A 17,973-nucleotide genomic window follows, 5' to 3' on the forward strand; every position below is an offset into this window, starting at 1 on the left:
TGGGGGAATGGGGATATTAATGAAATTCAGTAGACTAATCTCTGGGTAGATGAGACATGCTTATTCCAACATAAATAACAAGCTGTTTAAAGAGAGCTTTTCCATGTGGGACTTTTTTGATAATAATTCAAAATGATTCTTAAATGTCAAATGCATCATTATTTAATTTGTATGTACATTTTTTATTCCTTTGAGATTTTTAAATGCTGTGTGAAGGTGGGGTACTTGCTATTTACTCTTCAGTAACTGTTTTGCCCTGGTCAGGGTCACAGTGGCTCTGAAGCCTCTTCTGGGAATGCTGGCCACAAAGCAGGAAATACTCCCTGGATGAGATGCTCTGATTGTGTTAATATATTATCCTGGTTTCTTGCTAGCATTTTTATGTGGCTCTATTGTGGTCTGTTGATTCTGTTTTGTTTCTTTTATTTGTTTCAGATGTTTCCGACTTTCTGACTTTTCCACCACATGCATCCTATCTCATGTCATTTAAAAAGTTGAAGGCAAATGTGTTAGTTCCAAATAAATCCAAATGGATATTTTTTTCTCCAAATTTGATATTCTATTCCTGATAATATTATAATCCATTATATAGAAAACCTCATAATGTGTTCAACATGATGTTACCTAGATGCCATATTAAAATACGTCTAGACTTTACTCAGAAACATATACTTGTAACTAATCACCTTAAGCTGCGGACATAAAGTAGCTGTTAAAATGTTTAAGTCATGTAACAACAGTAAACTGAATTGTGATTGAGATTGTATGATTCCATAGGTTACATATTGAATATTATTGTTTTCCTACAATTAAGAGGAGCACCACCTAGGGCGAGTTCTTTCCAAAACAAGTCCTCTGAATGTTGAAATTGCTCCCTCTTGAGGACGATGTGTTGCTGAATCTTGGTGAGGATGATATAAAGTCTTGTTACTCTACTTGTACTGTACTGGTACCCGGTCAGTAAGATCCAAATGTACTTTTAAGAATCACAACAGTACTGACCTTTTTTTTCAATGTAGGAAAACACTGATATATTAACATTACTTTATACTGATGAATCAAACAGTCTATTAGTACTGTACTCTAATGAGGGTCAGTCTATTAACACTGTACCCTAGTGCATGTGTGAATTACTCCTAAACACAGATACTAATCATACTTGACGATGATACTCTACTGAGGAAGAGAATCATTTAAAGTACCAATGCTGTTTATTATTGAGGATATGAATTATTCAGGGTCAGATACAGATCCTGGGCAAAAGTCCTTCAAATTCACCACAGAACACCCAAGTGTGATAACATAACATTTACAAACATTCTCCAATGACACTCCTCAGGGCATTTTTTTTTTTTAATTGGCCATAGTGCAAGTCAAAGGTTTTTTGAAAAGAAAGCACATTTTGGTCTGCCTTCAATTCACCCAGTGGACTTTAGGTTACACATCCTTTTTTGGAATTAGTAAATATCAGTAAAAATCAAATATGTAACTCCAAAGGCAATCTGACTCATGTACAATCTCTACTGTTTCTCTAGCAGTGACTAGACTTCAGCAGTCAATAAAGCCTATTGGTTTTGGTCTTGCACCTCTTTGTGTGGTGGTTGTCGATGATGAAACTGTAAACAATACCATGTCTGGACAAAGTGTTCAGTAGTCACTGATCTGATTTGATTGATTTCCAATATGTTAACTGCAGAAGGGTCAACCAGCCCACTGTCAAGGGCATATTTTTAAATCTGGTGACATATCTCTATTACATATTTCTGTATAGCATTTCTTTTGATGATTGGTAAGTTTTTGTGAACTTGCCCTTAAAGCCTGGACCACTTCCACTGTACCAATGTGACATGTGTTAACACTTTTTTTAATGACCTCAAACAAGACATACATAATGGGTTGATAGTGATTAGCATATTTACCAACACACATACATATTTATCAACAATATACATAACTGCTATTTGTTATATCCTGTAACTGTTAAGCATCTCCTCAGGGGATGCAAGTGCATTTTCTTTAGTGTCAAGGCACTCAAAGCAGACACGTATTATTGAGCATTAAAAGGCATACTCAAACAAATTTAAACTAGCAACTCCTAATTTTGTTTCAGTAAAAATGTGATCAGAGTCTCAGAAATTGGGTGCCTCCATGGGTAAAAAACCCAGCCCCAAGTGCAGGGATAAAATGACAAACTGGGGATTTGTTAAGAAAATAACAAAACTACAGACACATGGAAACACTAGGGAAAAGTAGGCAACTGAAATAACATCACAAAGCAGAAAATAAGCAGCAGAAAACAAACAGCAGAAGCCAGGCGAAAACCAGATAAAAAAAAGAGACAAGTACTCAGCCAAAAAAAAACAAGCACAATACAGCAGGTATATATAGGGAAAGTAATTTGTGAGACATAAGGGATAGGTATGTGCGCTGTGGAGTCAGGGGGTTTCAAACACAAAACATAAACAGAAGCACATGGGAGAATAACAATAACGTAAGCAAACCCCTGCGAGACCATCCTCTGGTGTTCTGGCAGGGAACTGTCCAGCAGTCCTGTACACAAGGGTATATTCAGGCCATATGATGATACGAGACACATTAATAATTGTTATACAACAAAAGTGACACAAATAATCACTTTGATTCATTTTGTATCATTAACATAAAGAAATCTGCTTAATTGTTTAAAGAAATGTCTTGCTCACCAACACTAATTCTGCCTAACCAGAAAGACAATTACTAATGAATCTGGTAATCAATGGCATTGCTAACTAATGCCCAATTTAAAAAAGGCAGTATTATGATGATGATAAACAAATGCAAGAAAATGCATTAAATAATTGACTTTTTAAATGCATAGAACTGTATTAATGAATTTGCATTTCAAGTTGCATTTTAGTTCACAACAGTGAAGCAATTAAGACATCTGTAAAAGTAAAAAGTGTTTGTGGTATACAGTAGCTGTGCTTGTCTAACATTGTAAGGCCCCTTGTAAAGTATAGGCTTTAGTGAAGCGCTTAGTTCAACATTTATTTACTGCAACTCATGGAAAATCACAATTCTCAGTGACGCAGTCTTCCTTATATGCACTAGCTCACAGAATTTCCCCTTATTCTCCAACCTTTGGACCCATTAAGATAGTGTTCTATAGTATGCCGTTATAAACCAGTGCCAGATGCGGATGTCAGTGCAGTAGAGGATGTATTTTGTAAAATACTTCAAGATTGTTGGGACAATAGACAAGTTTTTTCCAGGAAAGATCTGCTGCAGGTAGACAGCATGGGCTGAAGCAGGGACTGCTACATTAATCGAAACTAATTAGCTTTTCACATGTACTAAAAGAAATGATGAATCAATTTCTATATGTAAAATACTTTAAAATTCTTTATTCGTGGTACCATCGAAAACATTAAAAATTGAGACACACCCTAGATGTTATTGTTGTATGGTTAAAAAAAGGGAGGAGAAAATTACATTAGGTAATTCATATTAGGGGTATTTTCTGAAAATGAGTACAGTAGTTAAAATAACGTCTTCTACCTGAAACAAATGTTTCTTAATGTGGATCATTTTTATGGTTTACATTTACAGTTTTAACATTATTAATGTCACCCACAATACAGGCAACATTTGGTAACATTCTAACCTGTCTAATGCCTCAGTAACACACACTGAATATGACTCGGTTCCAGCTTTTTCTTTTCTTAATGCGTTAAGTACTTGAACAGATACACCTCATTGTTTCTTCCTGGCCTCCATACTCCTCCACCACTCTTTCATCTACAATCTTCCTACGCTGTCTCCCTGCTCTTGTGCACCACTTTGAACAGCACTGATTTCAGTCCTTACCCCATCTCTCTGCTTGTTCTAATTGTCCTAAGTGTTGCTTAAATGTAACATAGATAGATAGATAGATAGATAGATAGATAGATAGATAGATAGATAGATAGATAGATAGATAGATAGATAGATAGATAGATAGATAGATAGATAGATTTAATTACTACTTCATGCATTGCTGCAACTAAAGTACACATCTGTGTAATCATTTTTTGTGCTGTCAATGTGCAAGTCCATTGTGTGATACTCTAGTCACTTACAGGCCACCTAGGTATTTGCCCTGCCCTCATTAATGCACTATTATTTTATTTTATTTTTATTTGTAAGGTTCAAAACGAAATTATTTTTGCTTGCTATATACATAGGCACTAGATGCATGAGGTCTATGAGCACACTAACACAGATTACTGCCACTCATTCTCCCTCCATCCAACATTCAAAGAGAAACAAAGGGCTGTTGGGTGCCGTCCCCTCCCCACCCCTCTTTAATCATTTCCCTTTAATCTTTACCTCAGCATCTCTAAATCCTTTCAGATTTTGTTTTGTTCTGGCCTTGTTTTGATCAAGACAGAGACACTCAAGTTTATAAATCCCTAATCATCACTTGTGCATCGGTCTCTTGTTCACTTGCTCTCTCATCCTGTCACTTTTCTCTGCCTTGGTCAGCCCTGATGGTTGGCTCATTGGTTGAAGTTGCAGGTAAGGTCACTATCTAGTGAATGTCTAATGAAGATTTAGAAATAGTCATTTCTAACACAATGGTCATCAATTAAAAATAGTGTAAAACTAGGTATATGATAAATTAAAAAAACAAAAAACAATAAAACAAAACTTTTGGAAAAATGTTTTGCATGTGTGAGAGTGTGTATCTTTACATGCATCATGCAACCATTCATTTGCTCACACATCACACCACTCATATAGTATACTGCACCATTATTATGCATTACACACTTGTAGCTACATGTAACCCCAGGTTTTGTTCCTGTTTGCTGTGAACAAACCAGCCTGCTCCTGATTTTTGCTCTTTGTTTGTAATGGTCCTACACAAACAGCAAAAAGCCCATAAAACTCACACTGTTATCTCTGCCTGAGCACTTTTGTTCCGTGGTAATGATTTTTAGTGCTTCAGACCAGCATGGCTCTGTGTTTCTGTGTAATAAATGCATTTAGATAGAAATAGCAAAAGCTGCTTTTCCGTACCCAGGTACAATAAAGTGAATGTGCAATAGTGGTAATAATGGTGAGTTGCACGTAATGCATTATTGCTGCTTAGCTTGGCTGAAAAGCTAATACAGGACACTATTTTATACAATTTGCAGGCAGACCTGAGCTCAAAAGTGCCTGTTGCTATGCAAGACTCACCACATTTCCATGGTGATGTGCAGATGGAATTAGCAAGCTATACAGGAGCCTCCTTAGCTTTACTGGAAGACTGATGTCTATTCTGTTAATGTCACCCTATTATGAAAATAATATGAAAACACAATTTCTCATTTAGATTTATATTGTTCATTTCTTTTTAAAAAATGTCTTGTAAGCTATGTTATTATCTAAAAACTGTTGACTTGAATACTGAATTATTGTTATTGCCTTTAGATTCAAAGTATAGGTGATGATCATAAAGTGCCCGAGATTCTAAATAAAAATAAATAAATGAATGAATTCTAATAAATTTAAATGACTCCACTTCAGACATCCCTATTACCACATCCATTGCACAACAAAATGGTACCATTATATGGGCTGATAATTATATCCATCAGCATTAATATGGCTTAGTTAAATTTAGTTTAGTTTAAATGTAACACTCATCTAGTACAACACAAACATACCAGATGTCCCACTTTTTATACCATGATATGATATGAGAAAATGCACATGTTCAGAGACTTAGTCACTCCTCTGGGATCTGTCCAGGTATCCTGACACCATGGTCCAGGGTATTTCTAGGGCTGGAGTTGGCACAGCTGGACCTGGTGGGCTCAGTCTTGATGCTGGTCCTCTGCAAGAACTGCAGGAAGTTCTCCTGGATGGAACCTTCATGACTAGAGCCTCCAAATTCCACAGGCCTGTTGGATGCACAGCACTTCCTCAGCTTTATGAGTTCCTCTCGAATCTGCCTGTTGAGCAATCCATAGAAAAATGGGTTCACTGCAAATGAGGAGTACGCCAACCAGGTGATTATCTCCTCAATGTCTCCTGGACTCTGGAGTGGTGCTGTGATGGACATGTGAAGGTGGAAACTGAAGTATGGAAGCCAGCACAGCAGGAACTGCCCTACAATAACTACAAGTGTGAGAGCAGCCTTTCCTCCTCCAAATACCCTCTCAGGGGACAGTCTCTGAGGCAGACTCCGTGTAGTAGTGATGATGGTAGTCTGACTGTTAATGGAATCTGAGCGACACTTAGCAGGGTTAGGGGGCCAGGGGGCCATGGGTACGTGCTGTCTTGCGGCTGAGCGTGCCACCTTGTAGACGCTACAGTATACAGCAAAAATCACGACTGCAGGAACTAGAAAACACACCATACTGAAAAGAATGGCAAAGGCTTTCCTGAGACGACTATGACTCCAGTGCAGAGAGCAATGGGTAGCTGCAATGGAGCTTTGATTTCCATAGGCTGGCCAACCCAGTAAGGTAACAAGCGCCAAAAGCAAAGATTTCACCCAAATTAATACCATAACTCCAACAGCCAGGTGTATTGTCATCTTTACCTCATAGCGCATAGGATGAACTATGTAATAGTAGCGTTCCACACTAATGGCAGTTACAGTAAGAATAGAGGCACAGACCAGAAACACGTTGAGAAAGATGTAGACTTGGCACTCCAGGACCGTAAATGTCACAGTACTGAAGAACGGAGAGCTCGATACTATTCCGAGAGGCATCAGTAATATAGCACAAAGCAAATCCACTGCACAAAGATGGCATACAAATGCATATTTCTTTGTGTGTGGAGCTCGGGCAATGGCCAAAATAACTCCAGTGTTGCCAAGCAGGGCTGCAAGGTTAAGGGTCACCATGCCGAATAAGCCCACTAGATGTTTAATTTGGGAATCGGAGTGGATGACTTCCTCCATGCTTGGTGGGGTAGGCTTTGTGGGTCTCCATTGGCTAGATGTATCATTTGGAGTTGTGTGATTGGTCAGGAATCCTGGCCCAGCTTTCTCCATAGTTCACAGTTTGTATGCCAAGTCAAGATCCAACATCGCCAAGTATTGGATTTCCTCTGATTTGAAGCTCTAAAAAAGAACAAAAGAAAACAGTAGGATAGCTATTGTATCATGTGGTGCAGCTATTTTTACACAAATATACTTCATATATTATGGAAATGTAAAATGCTTAAATGTTTTTTTTTTTCATAATATAATGTAGTATTAAATAGACATTAAAATAGTGCATTGTTACTTCTATTATATGCATTTCTATGGTATTGTAATGTAATATGATACATTATGCATCATGAGGAATATCCCTTAAATTATGTGCAAAATCCAAGTTTAAAGAGTCTTAGCCACAATTAATAATCCTCATATTTCATTTCATTTGACCATTACAAAACCTGGACATCTTTATCATTGCATTAATGATGGCAAAAAATATAGATGTATTGACATGTAATTTGTCTTTTATCTCAGCCTGGATATAGGGCTTATTCATTGTCCTCTATCAATGTAGCTGTTTTGTTTTCCTATGTAAATTACACAGGTCCATCCCACACTTCACAGATACACTGACTACATTTAACCTGAATAAAACTAATTAATTCAATCAAATGCAGTGGCAGCATGCTCCTGTTTTTCAAGCTAATGTAAATTAAGAGTTGATTAAAGCAAATATTTTCAGTTTCATTTTGTTTTTCTCATGGCTCAACCATAACAAGCTCCAGCTGAGCGTTCAGGTAATCAATCACTTTCAAAAGTAGTGTGTTTTTCTTAATTAAGAAATACACAAATAAAGGAAATAGCATACCTGCAGGAACCATTGTTGTTTTTATTCACCCAGAGAGCACAGCAGAATCCACTTCTTTCCTAAAGTGGTCTAGATCACAGACTGCTTGCTGCTTCGGGTAAGTCAACATTATCCAAAGCACGTGATGCTCACACTCTCTCACCTCTCTCCTTCCAGATGTGTTATCCAGCTTGTGTCTATTGGGAAGAATTTTTTAACATCAGATCCAAGTACTAAGATGTGGAACAGTTACAGTTTAGTCTTCCTCGGGGCCCAGGTGAGAGGAGAGAAAGCCACCTTCTCTTCTGCTTGCCTCCACCACTGTTCATCAATACATGCACCACTTAAGTTGGTGTCTTAATATGATGCTCTCTCTCCCTCTCTTTGTGTGTGTGTAGGGCTGTGACTGTCACACATTGTATTCCATGTAACCCCCCCCAACCCCCCCCCCCCCTTCCTCTTTGAAACAGACACATGCTCCTCTGTCCTCAGAAGTGGCAGTACTCCCCTGGGTCCTACTATACACCCGATCACAGGAATCAATATTTAACTCACTTTAAAAATGTATTGATTGCTAAGTTAAAGTAAACCATATTTATATAACAACCATATATATTCATTATCATTTGTTGTCACATGCCAGGGTTTTCAATGATACACAGTCTCACTACAATTCCTTATAAAAATCTAAACACAACATAACATCCAAACGCAGGTTTTTGTGCAGGTTAAAATACAGCACATTAAAGAATGACCAAGCAAGAAAGTAGTCTGACTGGTTGAAGGATCTTGACTAGGGACACATGGAGTCCCTAAGATTTGATAGAGCACACATTTTAGTCAAATATATTTGTTTGTAAGACAAGTTAAAATTCAAATTTTATTGGTCACATACGAAATCATACACAGTACGACATGTAGTGAAATGCTTTTTACAACTGTCTTACATAAAAAGAAAGAGTACAAAAAGAAAAATTTAAAATTAAAGTGTGGACATGAAAAATAGGGGATATAGTTAAGAATAGATAGGGAAAAGTAGGGAAAATTAAATGGTAGAAATCACAAACGAAAACAACTTGAAAGTCAAGTGTCAGATATGCATATGCAAATATATGTCTTTGTGTATATATATATATATATACATATATATAATATAATTTTCTTATCCAGGGAGACATTTAAAGTCCTTTGTAGTCTCTAAAAAACATGTTCAACACATAAATGTCTGAGAATCCCAGCCAGGTAAAATCTCCTAGAATGGGGTTAGAACAGCAAAGAAAATTGTATTTTTAAATGTAAAATATATATAAGTGTTCATTCAAGTGTTAGATGAAGTGACAGTTCATTCCACCATCTGGGTGTCAGAACATTAAACAGTCTTGATGTAGCTTGAGGGATGGTGGGTCCAGTCAAGGCTAGAGTTTTGAAGGGAGTATGGTGCAGAATAGAGGGGTGCAGGTTTGGTGATAAACAGAGTAACTGAATTATCAGAGTTCTGCAAAGCCTGTCTTGGAGCTCAGCAATATAGATATTAGATATGTGAAAGAAACTACTATGATAGTATATATTAACCAAACACTAGAAGCTTTGTGAGCTACTACAGAGGTTACAAGTGGTAAAAACCAAACAGTCTCTAAGCGTATGGGCCAATATGTGATCAATTTGAGGCAACTTTCAACAGCGACACCTACTGGATACTGTTTAGTAAAAAAAACACAAGTCTAGATTTAAGCACAATTATTTATTTTCCACCTGTTGAGTTACCACACAGCAAGACATTTATTCAAGGCACTCTTGAGAGCTTAACATTTCTTCAAAATCAGTTATTATAACAAAGTGCATTTAAACTAGGCAATATCTTGGATATCAAGCAAGCATTAGAGATAACATTATTCATGTTAAGTCTATAGTGCAATAATGCAGGCTGCATAATAAACTTCAGCTTAAAGCACACTTTCAAAAACAAAAACATTGTAGTCAATTATGTTTGTTATTAATATATCATGTATTATATATATATATATATATATAAAAATGGCCAAATACAAACTCATAACATTTTAAAGAACAAATAAGACAGTGGACTCCTGGGCAAAGTTTTTAAAGGAGTATTGGGGTCTGATACATTTGGAAGGACTGAGACTCATTCAGAAAAGTCAGTGTGATCAGATACTATGTTGTTTTTTCTTAGAATTAATTTTATCTTATCGTTCATCAGTTTATAAAGATTTTCTACATTGCACTGAGTAGCTCCTTAAAAGTTAGGTTTAAAAATAAATGCTTTAAATGTATTAGCATTTCCTTCCATTTATTTATGTATTTATTTATTTTTGCTTTTATTATAACAGTCCTAATATTTATTCCAAGAAGAATAAAGGCCCTTTCTTTCTGCACATAATTCTACTAGCATGAATGGATGCATGAATTTAAAAAAAAACAAACCCCCCCCCACACACACACCAGTAAAATGATTGTGTATATAACCTAAAACTTCAAAGAAGATGGAAAGAAATTCAGGATAGAAAACCGATACAGAAAAGTCGAACAGAATAAATGGAAATTCCAGAGAAATTTAACATGGAATATTTTTAGAAAGTGCACTATTCAGCTGTAATGGCTATACAGAAAACCATTCAAACAGATTCTAGAATAAAAGGAAGGTAATCCAAATTCGCCTTGAACAAAGGCAGAAAAACAACCAGACTTAGCAAAATGTCTTTCAAATGTAAAAAATGTGTTTGTTATTTGAAAACGCTTCTGGAAATGAAAAAAAAAAAAGAATTTACTGAGGGCCTTATTGAGTCAAATGAACTTATGCTGAACATCTCAGCAAATCAGACTCTTGATAAACTTTGGTTGACTATGAAATAAAACACACAAAATCAAATCTGTGTAGTTTATAAACTTGTGTTTTTAGCAGAGTGTTGTGTTTTTGGTATCTTTTGCCAATCCCCTTGTAGCAGAAGTTAGAAGCAGAGCTCCAGCAGGTAGCGGATGCGACACTGATTCTCCCTGTAAATAAGGTACTCACTGCTGTAGAAGCTGCTGTCTTTGTACTGAGGTTGAGGTATGGCTTTGCCTTGTGGCACAGCAACATCCTTTCCATCCAGCTTAAGGAAGATGTCTTTTGAGGGATCTGAGCAGTACAAATGATTACCAATAATGTTAATAATGGTTAATAAAGTTTGGTTTTTGACAAAAGAATCATGCTTAGTTGTGTTAGTTTGTGTTAGCAATGCTGTGCTAAAGTCTTTTGTTAACAAAATTTGACTGCATCCAAAAAAAAAGAGTGTGTTACTGAGTCTTCAGATGAACTGTGGCATATTCTCCTAGTTACTTAAATAAAACTATCAGCTAATAAAACTTCAAAACTACTGTTTTTATTTTTAAGAAAACCGTTGTAACATGAAATATTGACTTTTTTTCCATTTCTTTCTTTCTTTCTTTTTTTTTTTTTTTTTTTTTTTTTACAATTTATGCTCTATGTTAAATTACAATCTGATCACTACTGGCAAAAGATTTTATAATTATTATTTTGGAACTTCTACATTGAAGGAACACCGACCTGGTTCTTGTGTCCCACGTGCTACCACACTGTCATAGCCATTAGGAGCCTTCCTTAAGCTTGGGTCATCTCTTGTGATGGTGTATTCCTTACCCAGTGCAACTTCATTCAGAAACATAATGCCGGTATTTTTTGATGTTCGGACTGCGGAAAGGGACATATACATTACGGTTATTCATATGACACCATGTTGTTCATGCATTAGATTCAAAAGGTTTAAACTGAAGTATTATGAAATGTCTCCTAGTCTAATGATATTTCTATGACATTATTACACAAAGAAAGAATGGACCCTCACCATAACCAGCAGATTTAGAATTTTCTGAGGCAAAGTAAATTCCCCTGCCCACCCGACCACCAGAGTGTGGCATGATGCGTAGACCACTTTTCAAAATGGCTGCCACCACGGCCACATTAGTACCATGCCACAGCAGTTTCCGGTTTTCCAAAGCATCATTGTCCCTGAAGCGCTCCGCCTGCATAGACAAATACACACACACACACATGCATACACACATGCATACACACACACACGCATACACAGTGACAAACAGATTTCACTGCGAATTAGAATGAGGGCTTATAGTTTGACTAAGTATTGTGTGTGTCAAAAGATTATTGCAAACACATATATAAACATATTGATATAGCTCACCTCTTTATCTCTGTCCACTTGCCAGACATCTACTATTTTGAGTCTTTCACCAGTGGCATTTAAGTACTTCTCAATAATCTTAAAACAACACATAAAAGGCACACAGCAGTCATAAATATTGAAGACAGAGCAAGGTGTATCAGTGTATTAAAACAAACAAACTAAAATTTACTTCAAAATCTTAAAATAAATAAACTTGTATACCTTAAATTCATTAGATTTTTTATCCAAGAGTATGAGGTTGCATTTTAGAGACTGGTAGTTCTGGTCTATTGGATTAGGAACCGTCTCCACCATCTCCTGCTTCGCCTTTTCTGACTCAGCTTTAAGGCTTTGGGCTATCTCTATATCTGCCAAGACCTAGCAGAAATAACAGCGTGGGAAAATTAAAACAGCATGGAAAAATTTCCATATTGGACAGTTTAGTTATATGCTAGTGAAAATAATGGCACTGGGTGTGCGTATAGATGGCACATCTTACCAGAAGCATCTCCTTCTTGTTTTGAAGAATGACATCATCTCTGATGACAGGGGGTCTGTTGCGGCCAAAATTATGTGGAATAATGGTGAAAAACTTTGAAGTAAGCTCTGCTAACTTGCTTTCATTACTTTTCCTTTTTATTGCCTCCTCAATCTCTTCTAATGCCTCGAAGCCTTTAGCAATCTGTGGCTTGCTCAGCTTCCCCAGTGGCATTTTCTTAATGTCTGTGCAAATGGACAAAATTAGACAGTGCAATACAAAAGCTGAAAACAACTTCCTTTGGGTTAAGTGCGATGCTTAGAGGGAAAACTGGTTGCTTGACGGGTCAAAGACAGGACTAAAGAAGTCAACCCTCCTATGCTACTGAAGGATTTCTAAACAATTAAACACTATGCCATATATCTTCCCACAAGTTCAACACCAGTTTTTCCCAACACATCCCACACACAGATAAACTACCAGAACCGTGACGAAATGATCAAGCACTGATGGTTAGGTTGTCAGCTAGGGTTAGTTGAAAAGAATGTACAGGCTAGCTTACTTAGAAAACTCTCTAGCATTTTAAACCCTAAACCAGACAAACAGACTGAGCTGAAATCATACCCAGGTTCATTCCCTCCATGGCTTCCTTGAACATGTCATTGTCAAAGATGAGCTTGATGAGTCTTTGAGTTGCATTGTCCAGTGTGCAAGACAGAATGTTTTTTGCTGCCACTGGTCTGCTGCTTACAGCATCAACCTGAAAAATTCACCATCAACAATAAATGATTCTGCATATGCAGAATGCAAACACTGCACAAAGGTATTAAGGCAGTATATTATGTACACTACCAGTCATTTTTCTGGAGAATTACTAAAAACTGAGATGAAATCTTGGACACCAGGTATTAATCCTGGATGTGGTCACTAGCAAAGTGTAATGCGGTTTTCTAATATTTATAGTACTAACTGAGAACATAAACAGTTTTGTAATTTATGGGGACAGTAGTATCTTTTTAATTCTCTGACTTGCCTTCACTTCAGCCTCCTGGTCTCCTTCCACCTCAATCAGAGTGTATTTTCCCGCATGAGAGACAAAGTTATCCCGATCGCTCCAGTTGTTCTTTGTTTTGTCTTTGAATTTCTTTTCAAAGTTCTTGATGGCAGCATCAACAGTTGAAGGTCCAGCTAAGTTGTTCTGGCCTGCTTCTCCCTGACCATGACAAAAAAGGATTATTAAGCATATGAGAATGATGAAAATCTATGTTAAAGTTAAATTTTATGTTAGTCTATGATTTAAATAGAAACTTAAATTTAAAGCTTGGTAGTTTTTTTTTCCTTAACTCTTTTTACAAGAGTTGGAAATTGGAATTTCCTAGCATCTAATATTTGAAGCCGTTATATTCATCTACTAAAATTGTGTGTAATGTTATATCAACAGAGGTAAAAACATCTCCCACTCAAAGCCAACAGAGTCCTGACTAATTTTATGTCAGACTTAAACCATGATTGCTGACTCAGGTCTGGAGAAAAATGCTTTTATATGGTGTTCTTGAGCTGCTGAGAAATTTACTGTCAGTGCTGTCTCAGGGGTGACAGGTTAGAATTGACATCTTGTAGCCTTAAGCTGTAAGATTTGGGAAATTGTGTGTTAATGTTTGTGTAAACATTTTTATTCAAGCCAATTTTCAAGAACTGTTCAGGAGCACACCCCAAACATTCTATACAGTGTATTGTGCACTAATTAGAATACCTGAATAGTAAAGGTGGTGCATCGACATACTGTTTAGTATGTGGTGATTTAGTATCGAAGATAGCATATGACCTATTGTAACATTCCGACCTGTAACGCCCCCTCTAAACCGCCAGAGGCAGCCCTCGTCTGAGTTCTAGCACTCCCAGGTCAAGCAAACTCAAGCTCCTTTCAAGGTCCTTTTCGCATCATAAAACAAATCAATCCGGTTACCTTTCGCCTTCATACCGTATCTCCCCTACATTTCATGTCCCCCTCCTTAAACTGGTACCACTGCCTGCTAACACTCCACCCTCCAATGATGAGCCACCACCACCTCTTGACATTGATGGCTCACCAGCCTACCTGGTACGCACCATTCTGGATTCCCGGCATCGAAGAAGTTGCACTCAGTATTTGGGTGACTGAGACAACTACCACCCAGAGGAACAATCCTGGGTCAACACTGCAGCCACCGTGGACTCGACCCACATCAAGGAATTCTACAGACTACACCCCAACCGGCCAGCTCCATGACCCCGGGGACGCCCATGCCATAGAAAACCCAGAGGTTATATAATATCTCGACCTGTAACCCTTGTCTGAGTACTAGCATTTCCGGGTCTAGATCGCTTTCAGGATTTACTGGAACATGAATACAGCGTTCCTTAGCAACTTACCACGCCTTATTGTCTCTTGTGTGATTGATTCATGTGTATGACCTTGTTACGTTTTCTGATTTTTCATTTTGTGATTCGGTTTTGATTTGTTGATTTCCCTGGTTACTGATCTTTTGCCTGTTTTGTTTTGTTTATTGCCTGTCGATTTGGATTTGTTCAAAAAACAGGCTTTCATATGTAACTCTTGTAACATTCACAAATTTGTTACAATCTCTTCTAAATCTTTTTCTTTTTTAGTAACAGAATTGTAATAACCCAACTTACTACTCTGCCCCATCTTGTCCAGCAATAGTACTCTCCTCCTGATAATAAGACTTGGATTACATAAAATTTGTTATTATTATTGCCAATGTTGGTCTGGTTCAACATACAATCATAGTCTTCATGAACCTGTGGAAACAAAAAATGTAAAATTTAATAGAGAAATATTATTATTATTATTATTATTATTATTATTATGTTACTAGACTTTTACACAGGATACACAAATCACACTATACACACTTAACATAAATTACACAAGAAACAATTACAAATATTGCACCAAAATATTGCATAAGGGAGTTGCATATATTGCACGTTACCCATCTTGCATATGAGAAGACAAATATGGCCCAAGATTTACCCATAATTCATAAGTCATATGATTGATAAATGAAGCATCTCATATACACTCATCTACAAACCGAAGTTTACCTCAAAATATGAAAAGATTTATTCTGACCTCAGCATCTGAGAGGGGACATAAGCAGTCTGGTTTCCGGCTGGCCTTAACCTGTGGTCCTGTGGCCTTCAGAGCTTCTTTAGCAGAGGTGAACTTGTCTTTTACTGGAGCTTTAGGCTCCTCTTTTATCTTCTTTCCACCTGTTTTGGAGGTAGATGCTGCCTTTCTTTTTGGCGCCATGCTTTCTTCTTGTCCTAGAACAGCCATGACAGTCATAAGTTTTATAGCAAGCTTACCAGAAAGCTCACCCTCTGACTAATGATGCAAGAGACACACCCTGTCTTTCCTTCTTCTCTGTTCTTTACTCTTTTCCCAGACTTGCATGATTGAAGTGAGAAGTGAGAAACTGAAAGACTCTCCACCAAAGTTCATACAATTTCACCTCAATTAGTCTGTAAATTTTATAATGGGGATGGCATTTACCTTAGATAAGCAATATAAAATGCCCTTCATGCTTTCTTAACAGTTATTGTGAGTGATATGCTAGCATCCTGCACAGTTTATACATCATGTCTAATCCAGAGGTGCTCTAATGTTCTACAGTCAGGGACCCCACACTCAGGAAGCCCAGGTTTATTTTACAAAATATGTGTACAATAATTGTGGGGTTATTTATTGGAGCCAGTTAAGTTTACTAGTAGCAGTAGGATGAGGAGGACTATTGTTTTAATTTTCCAGCCATATAACAACTAACTCTGATATGGCTGGTAACAAAACTGAAAAATTGCAGTCCACATTGTTATGCTTTACAGACCGCACTTTGAGAAACATGGGTGTAAACACTCTGACGTAAGTCTCACTAGATACAATGAGGAATCTGCAAAAATGATAAATGAAAGTCAATAGGCAGACAGCAAATGATTCTTTGACAAACGTATCTTAGATCTGACACATAATGTTTTAGGTATTGCAATGGCAATGTATTTCAAAAGTGACCCCATTAAGGTAATGTTCAGACACCGTGGTGACTTAATGGCTAGCATCGCTGCTTCACATATCCAGGGTCCCAGGTTCAATCATAAACTCAGGTTATGGTCTCTATAGTGTCATGTTCTTTCTGTGTCCACATGGGTTACCTGCAGGTTCCCCAGTTTCATACTAATTCCCAAAAACATGTCTGTAAATAAAATGGTTATACTTGCTCTGAAGTGTAACTAAGTGTGTAAATGTATACATGGTGCCCTGCAATGGATGGGGATTACAGCCGCAGTGTATCCGGATAGGCTCCAGAGTAACCGCAACCCTGACCAAAAGAAAGTGGTCATTTGCTCTTAGGGCAATATTATGCTGAGTTCACAGAACTAAACTGTAAAGGTCTGGCCATTGTGGAAGTGCTTTTGAGCAGCTGTAAGATGAGCCAGTACTGAAGATCTGTCCAGACTTGCCTTGCTGCCTCCTGGTCAGAGGTGCTTCTCTGACCAGGAGGCAGCAAGGCAAGTCTGGACAGGTCTTCAGTACTGGCTCAATGGATGTCAATGGATACTGCTGTAAACATCAACTACTATTTCATCAACCTGTGCAATAAAGACTCGATTGGACCTAGACCCTTCTCAAAATATATGAAAGGCATTACTATTATGACTCTTAAACAGCAGTAATGGTAACACGTGTTTGTGGCAGTGGTAGCTCAAGTGTTCAAGTCGTTGACCGAAAGATCGGGGTTCAAGCCCCAACACTGCTAACTAGTAGACCAGAAGGTATTTTGCTTACAGATGAAAGGAGTGATCAAAACAACAATATTAACAAATCTCTTCAACTTGTCAGGCTGACCCGAACACATGAAGAACACTAATGAAGAAGCGTAGCACTGCTGTTAGCAATCACATTCAAACACAGTACACGATCATGCAATAATGCCACGTTTTCGCAATGATGTAATGCAAGACACACGAACTTGGTAAAATATTTTAATACCCACCTCACCTGAGCACACCGCTGTCAAAATCACTTCTTATATCTCACTTCTATAGCTACTTCCGGATCCCGTGAAGCCACAACACAATCCTGCAATCACGTCATGGGGCATGTCCATATTCCGACTAGGAGAACTCGTTCATTTCCACCACCTGGTGGGAAGTCGGAATTCTGGAAGTCTGACGGTCCCATTCTCCAAAAACAAAACAAAACAAAACAAAACAAAAAAAAAACTCGGAAGTGAGGAACGCACTACTGAAATGACAAAGTGTGAACAATTTCACTTGTCATCCAGTACACGTTTTCAGTCACTGACATGCCGAATAAAAGACTAAAAACTGAAAGTATTTTCCTGCAGGCTGTCGTGCTCCTAAATCCGTAAACAGGTAATCTGCATCTCAAATATAACCAAATCCTTTTTTTCACTTTACACTTCTATTTCCTCCTTTTTCT

General features: G+C 37.5%; 2 protein-coding genes across 3 annotated transcripts; both read right to left on the reverse strand.

Moving 5' to 3' along the window:
* Positions 1 to 1,164: 1,164 nt before the first annotated feature.
* Positions 1,165 to 8,189, reverse strand: gpr61l (G protein-coupled receptor 61-like). The gene is made up of 2 exons (XM_058402251.1): positions 7,812 to 8,189; positions 1,165 to 7,081 (listed from the first exon to the last, which is right to left on the reverse strand). The coding sequence occupies exon 2, from the start codon at positions 7,010 to 7,012 to the stop codon at positions 5,735 to 5,737; it is 1,278 nt and encodes a 425-aa protein (XP_058258234.1). The 5' UTR covers positions 7,013 to 7,081; positions 7,812 to 8,189; the 3' UTR covers positions 1,165 to 5,734.
* A 1,312-nt stretch (positions 8,190 to 9,501) lies between these two features.
* parp3 (poly (ADP-ribose) polymerase family, member 3) lies at positions 9,502 to 17,679 on the reverse strand. Of its 2 annotated transcripts, none has more exons than XM_058403880.1 (11): positions 17,525 to 17,679; positions 15,607 to 15,800; positions 15,147 to 15,272; positions 13,504 to 13,683; positions 13,095 to 13,230; positions 12,492 to 12,715; positions 12,215 to 12,370; positions 12,011 to 12,088; positions 11,654 to 11,831; positions 11,356 to 11,499; positions 9,502 to 10,926 (listed from the first exon to the last, which is right to left on the reverse strand). In XM_058403880.1, exons 2-11 carry the CDS (start codon positions 15,784 to 15,786, stop codon positions 10,757 to 10,759), a joined length of 1,572 nt encoding a protein of 523 aa, XP_058259863.1. In that variant the 5' UTR covers positions 15,787 to 15,800; positions 17,525 to 17,679; the 3' UTR covers positions 9,502 to 10,756. The 2 variants fall into 2 exon arrangements, with proteins under 2 accessions (XP_058259863.1, XP_058259864.1); XM_058403881.1 differs by having other exon boundaries at positions 17,530 to 17,657.
* Positions 17,680 to 17,973: the final 294 nt, after the last annotated feature.

This window comes from Hemibagrus wyckioides, linkage group LG11 (assembly GCF_019097595.1).
Source record: "Hemibagrus wyckioides isolate EC202008001 linkage group LG11, SWU_Hwy_1.0, whole genome shotgun sequence".
Lineage (NCBI taxonomy): Eukaryota > Metazoa > Chordata > Actinopteri > Siluriformes > Bagridae > Hemibagrus > Hemibagrus wyckioides.

Excerpts from the sequence above, each read along its gene's own strand:
- parp3 (XM_058403880.1), bottom strand. The coding sequence starts at position 15,786 with ATGGCGCCAAAAAGAAAGGCAGCATCTACCTCCAAAACAGGTGGAAAG. Across the intron at positions 12,716-13,094 it reads CATGGAGGGAATGAACCTGG|ACATTAAGAAAATGCCACTG; the intron begins GTATGATTTCAG and ends CCATTTGCACAG. Across the intron at positions 10,927-11,355 it reads ACGTGGGACACAAGAACCAG|ATCCCTCAAAAGACATCTTC; the intron begins GTCGGTGTTCCT and ends TGTACTGCTCAG.
- gpr61l (XM_058402251.1), bottom strand. The coding sequence starts at position 7,012 with ATGGAGAAAGCTGGGCCAGGATTCCTGACCAATCACACAACTCCAAAT.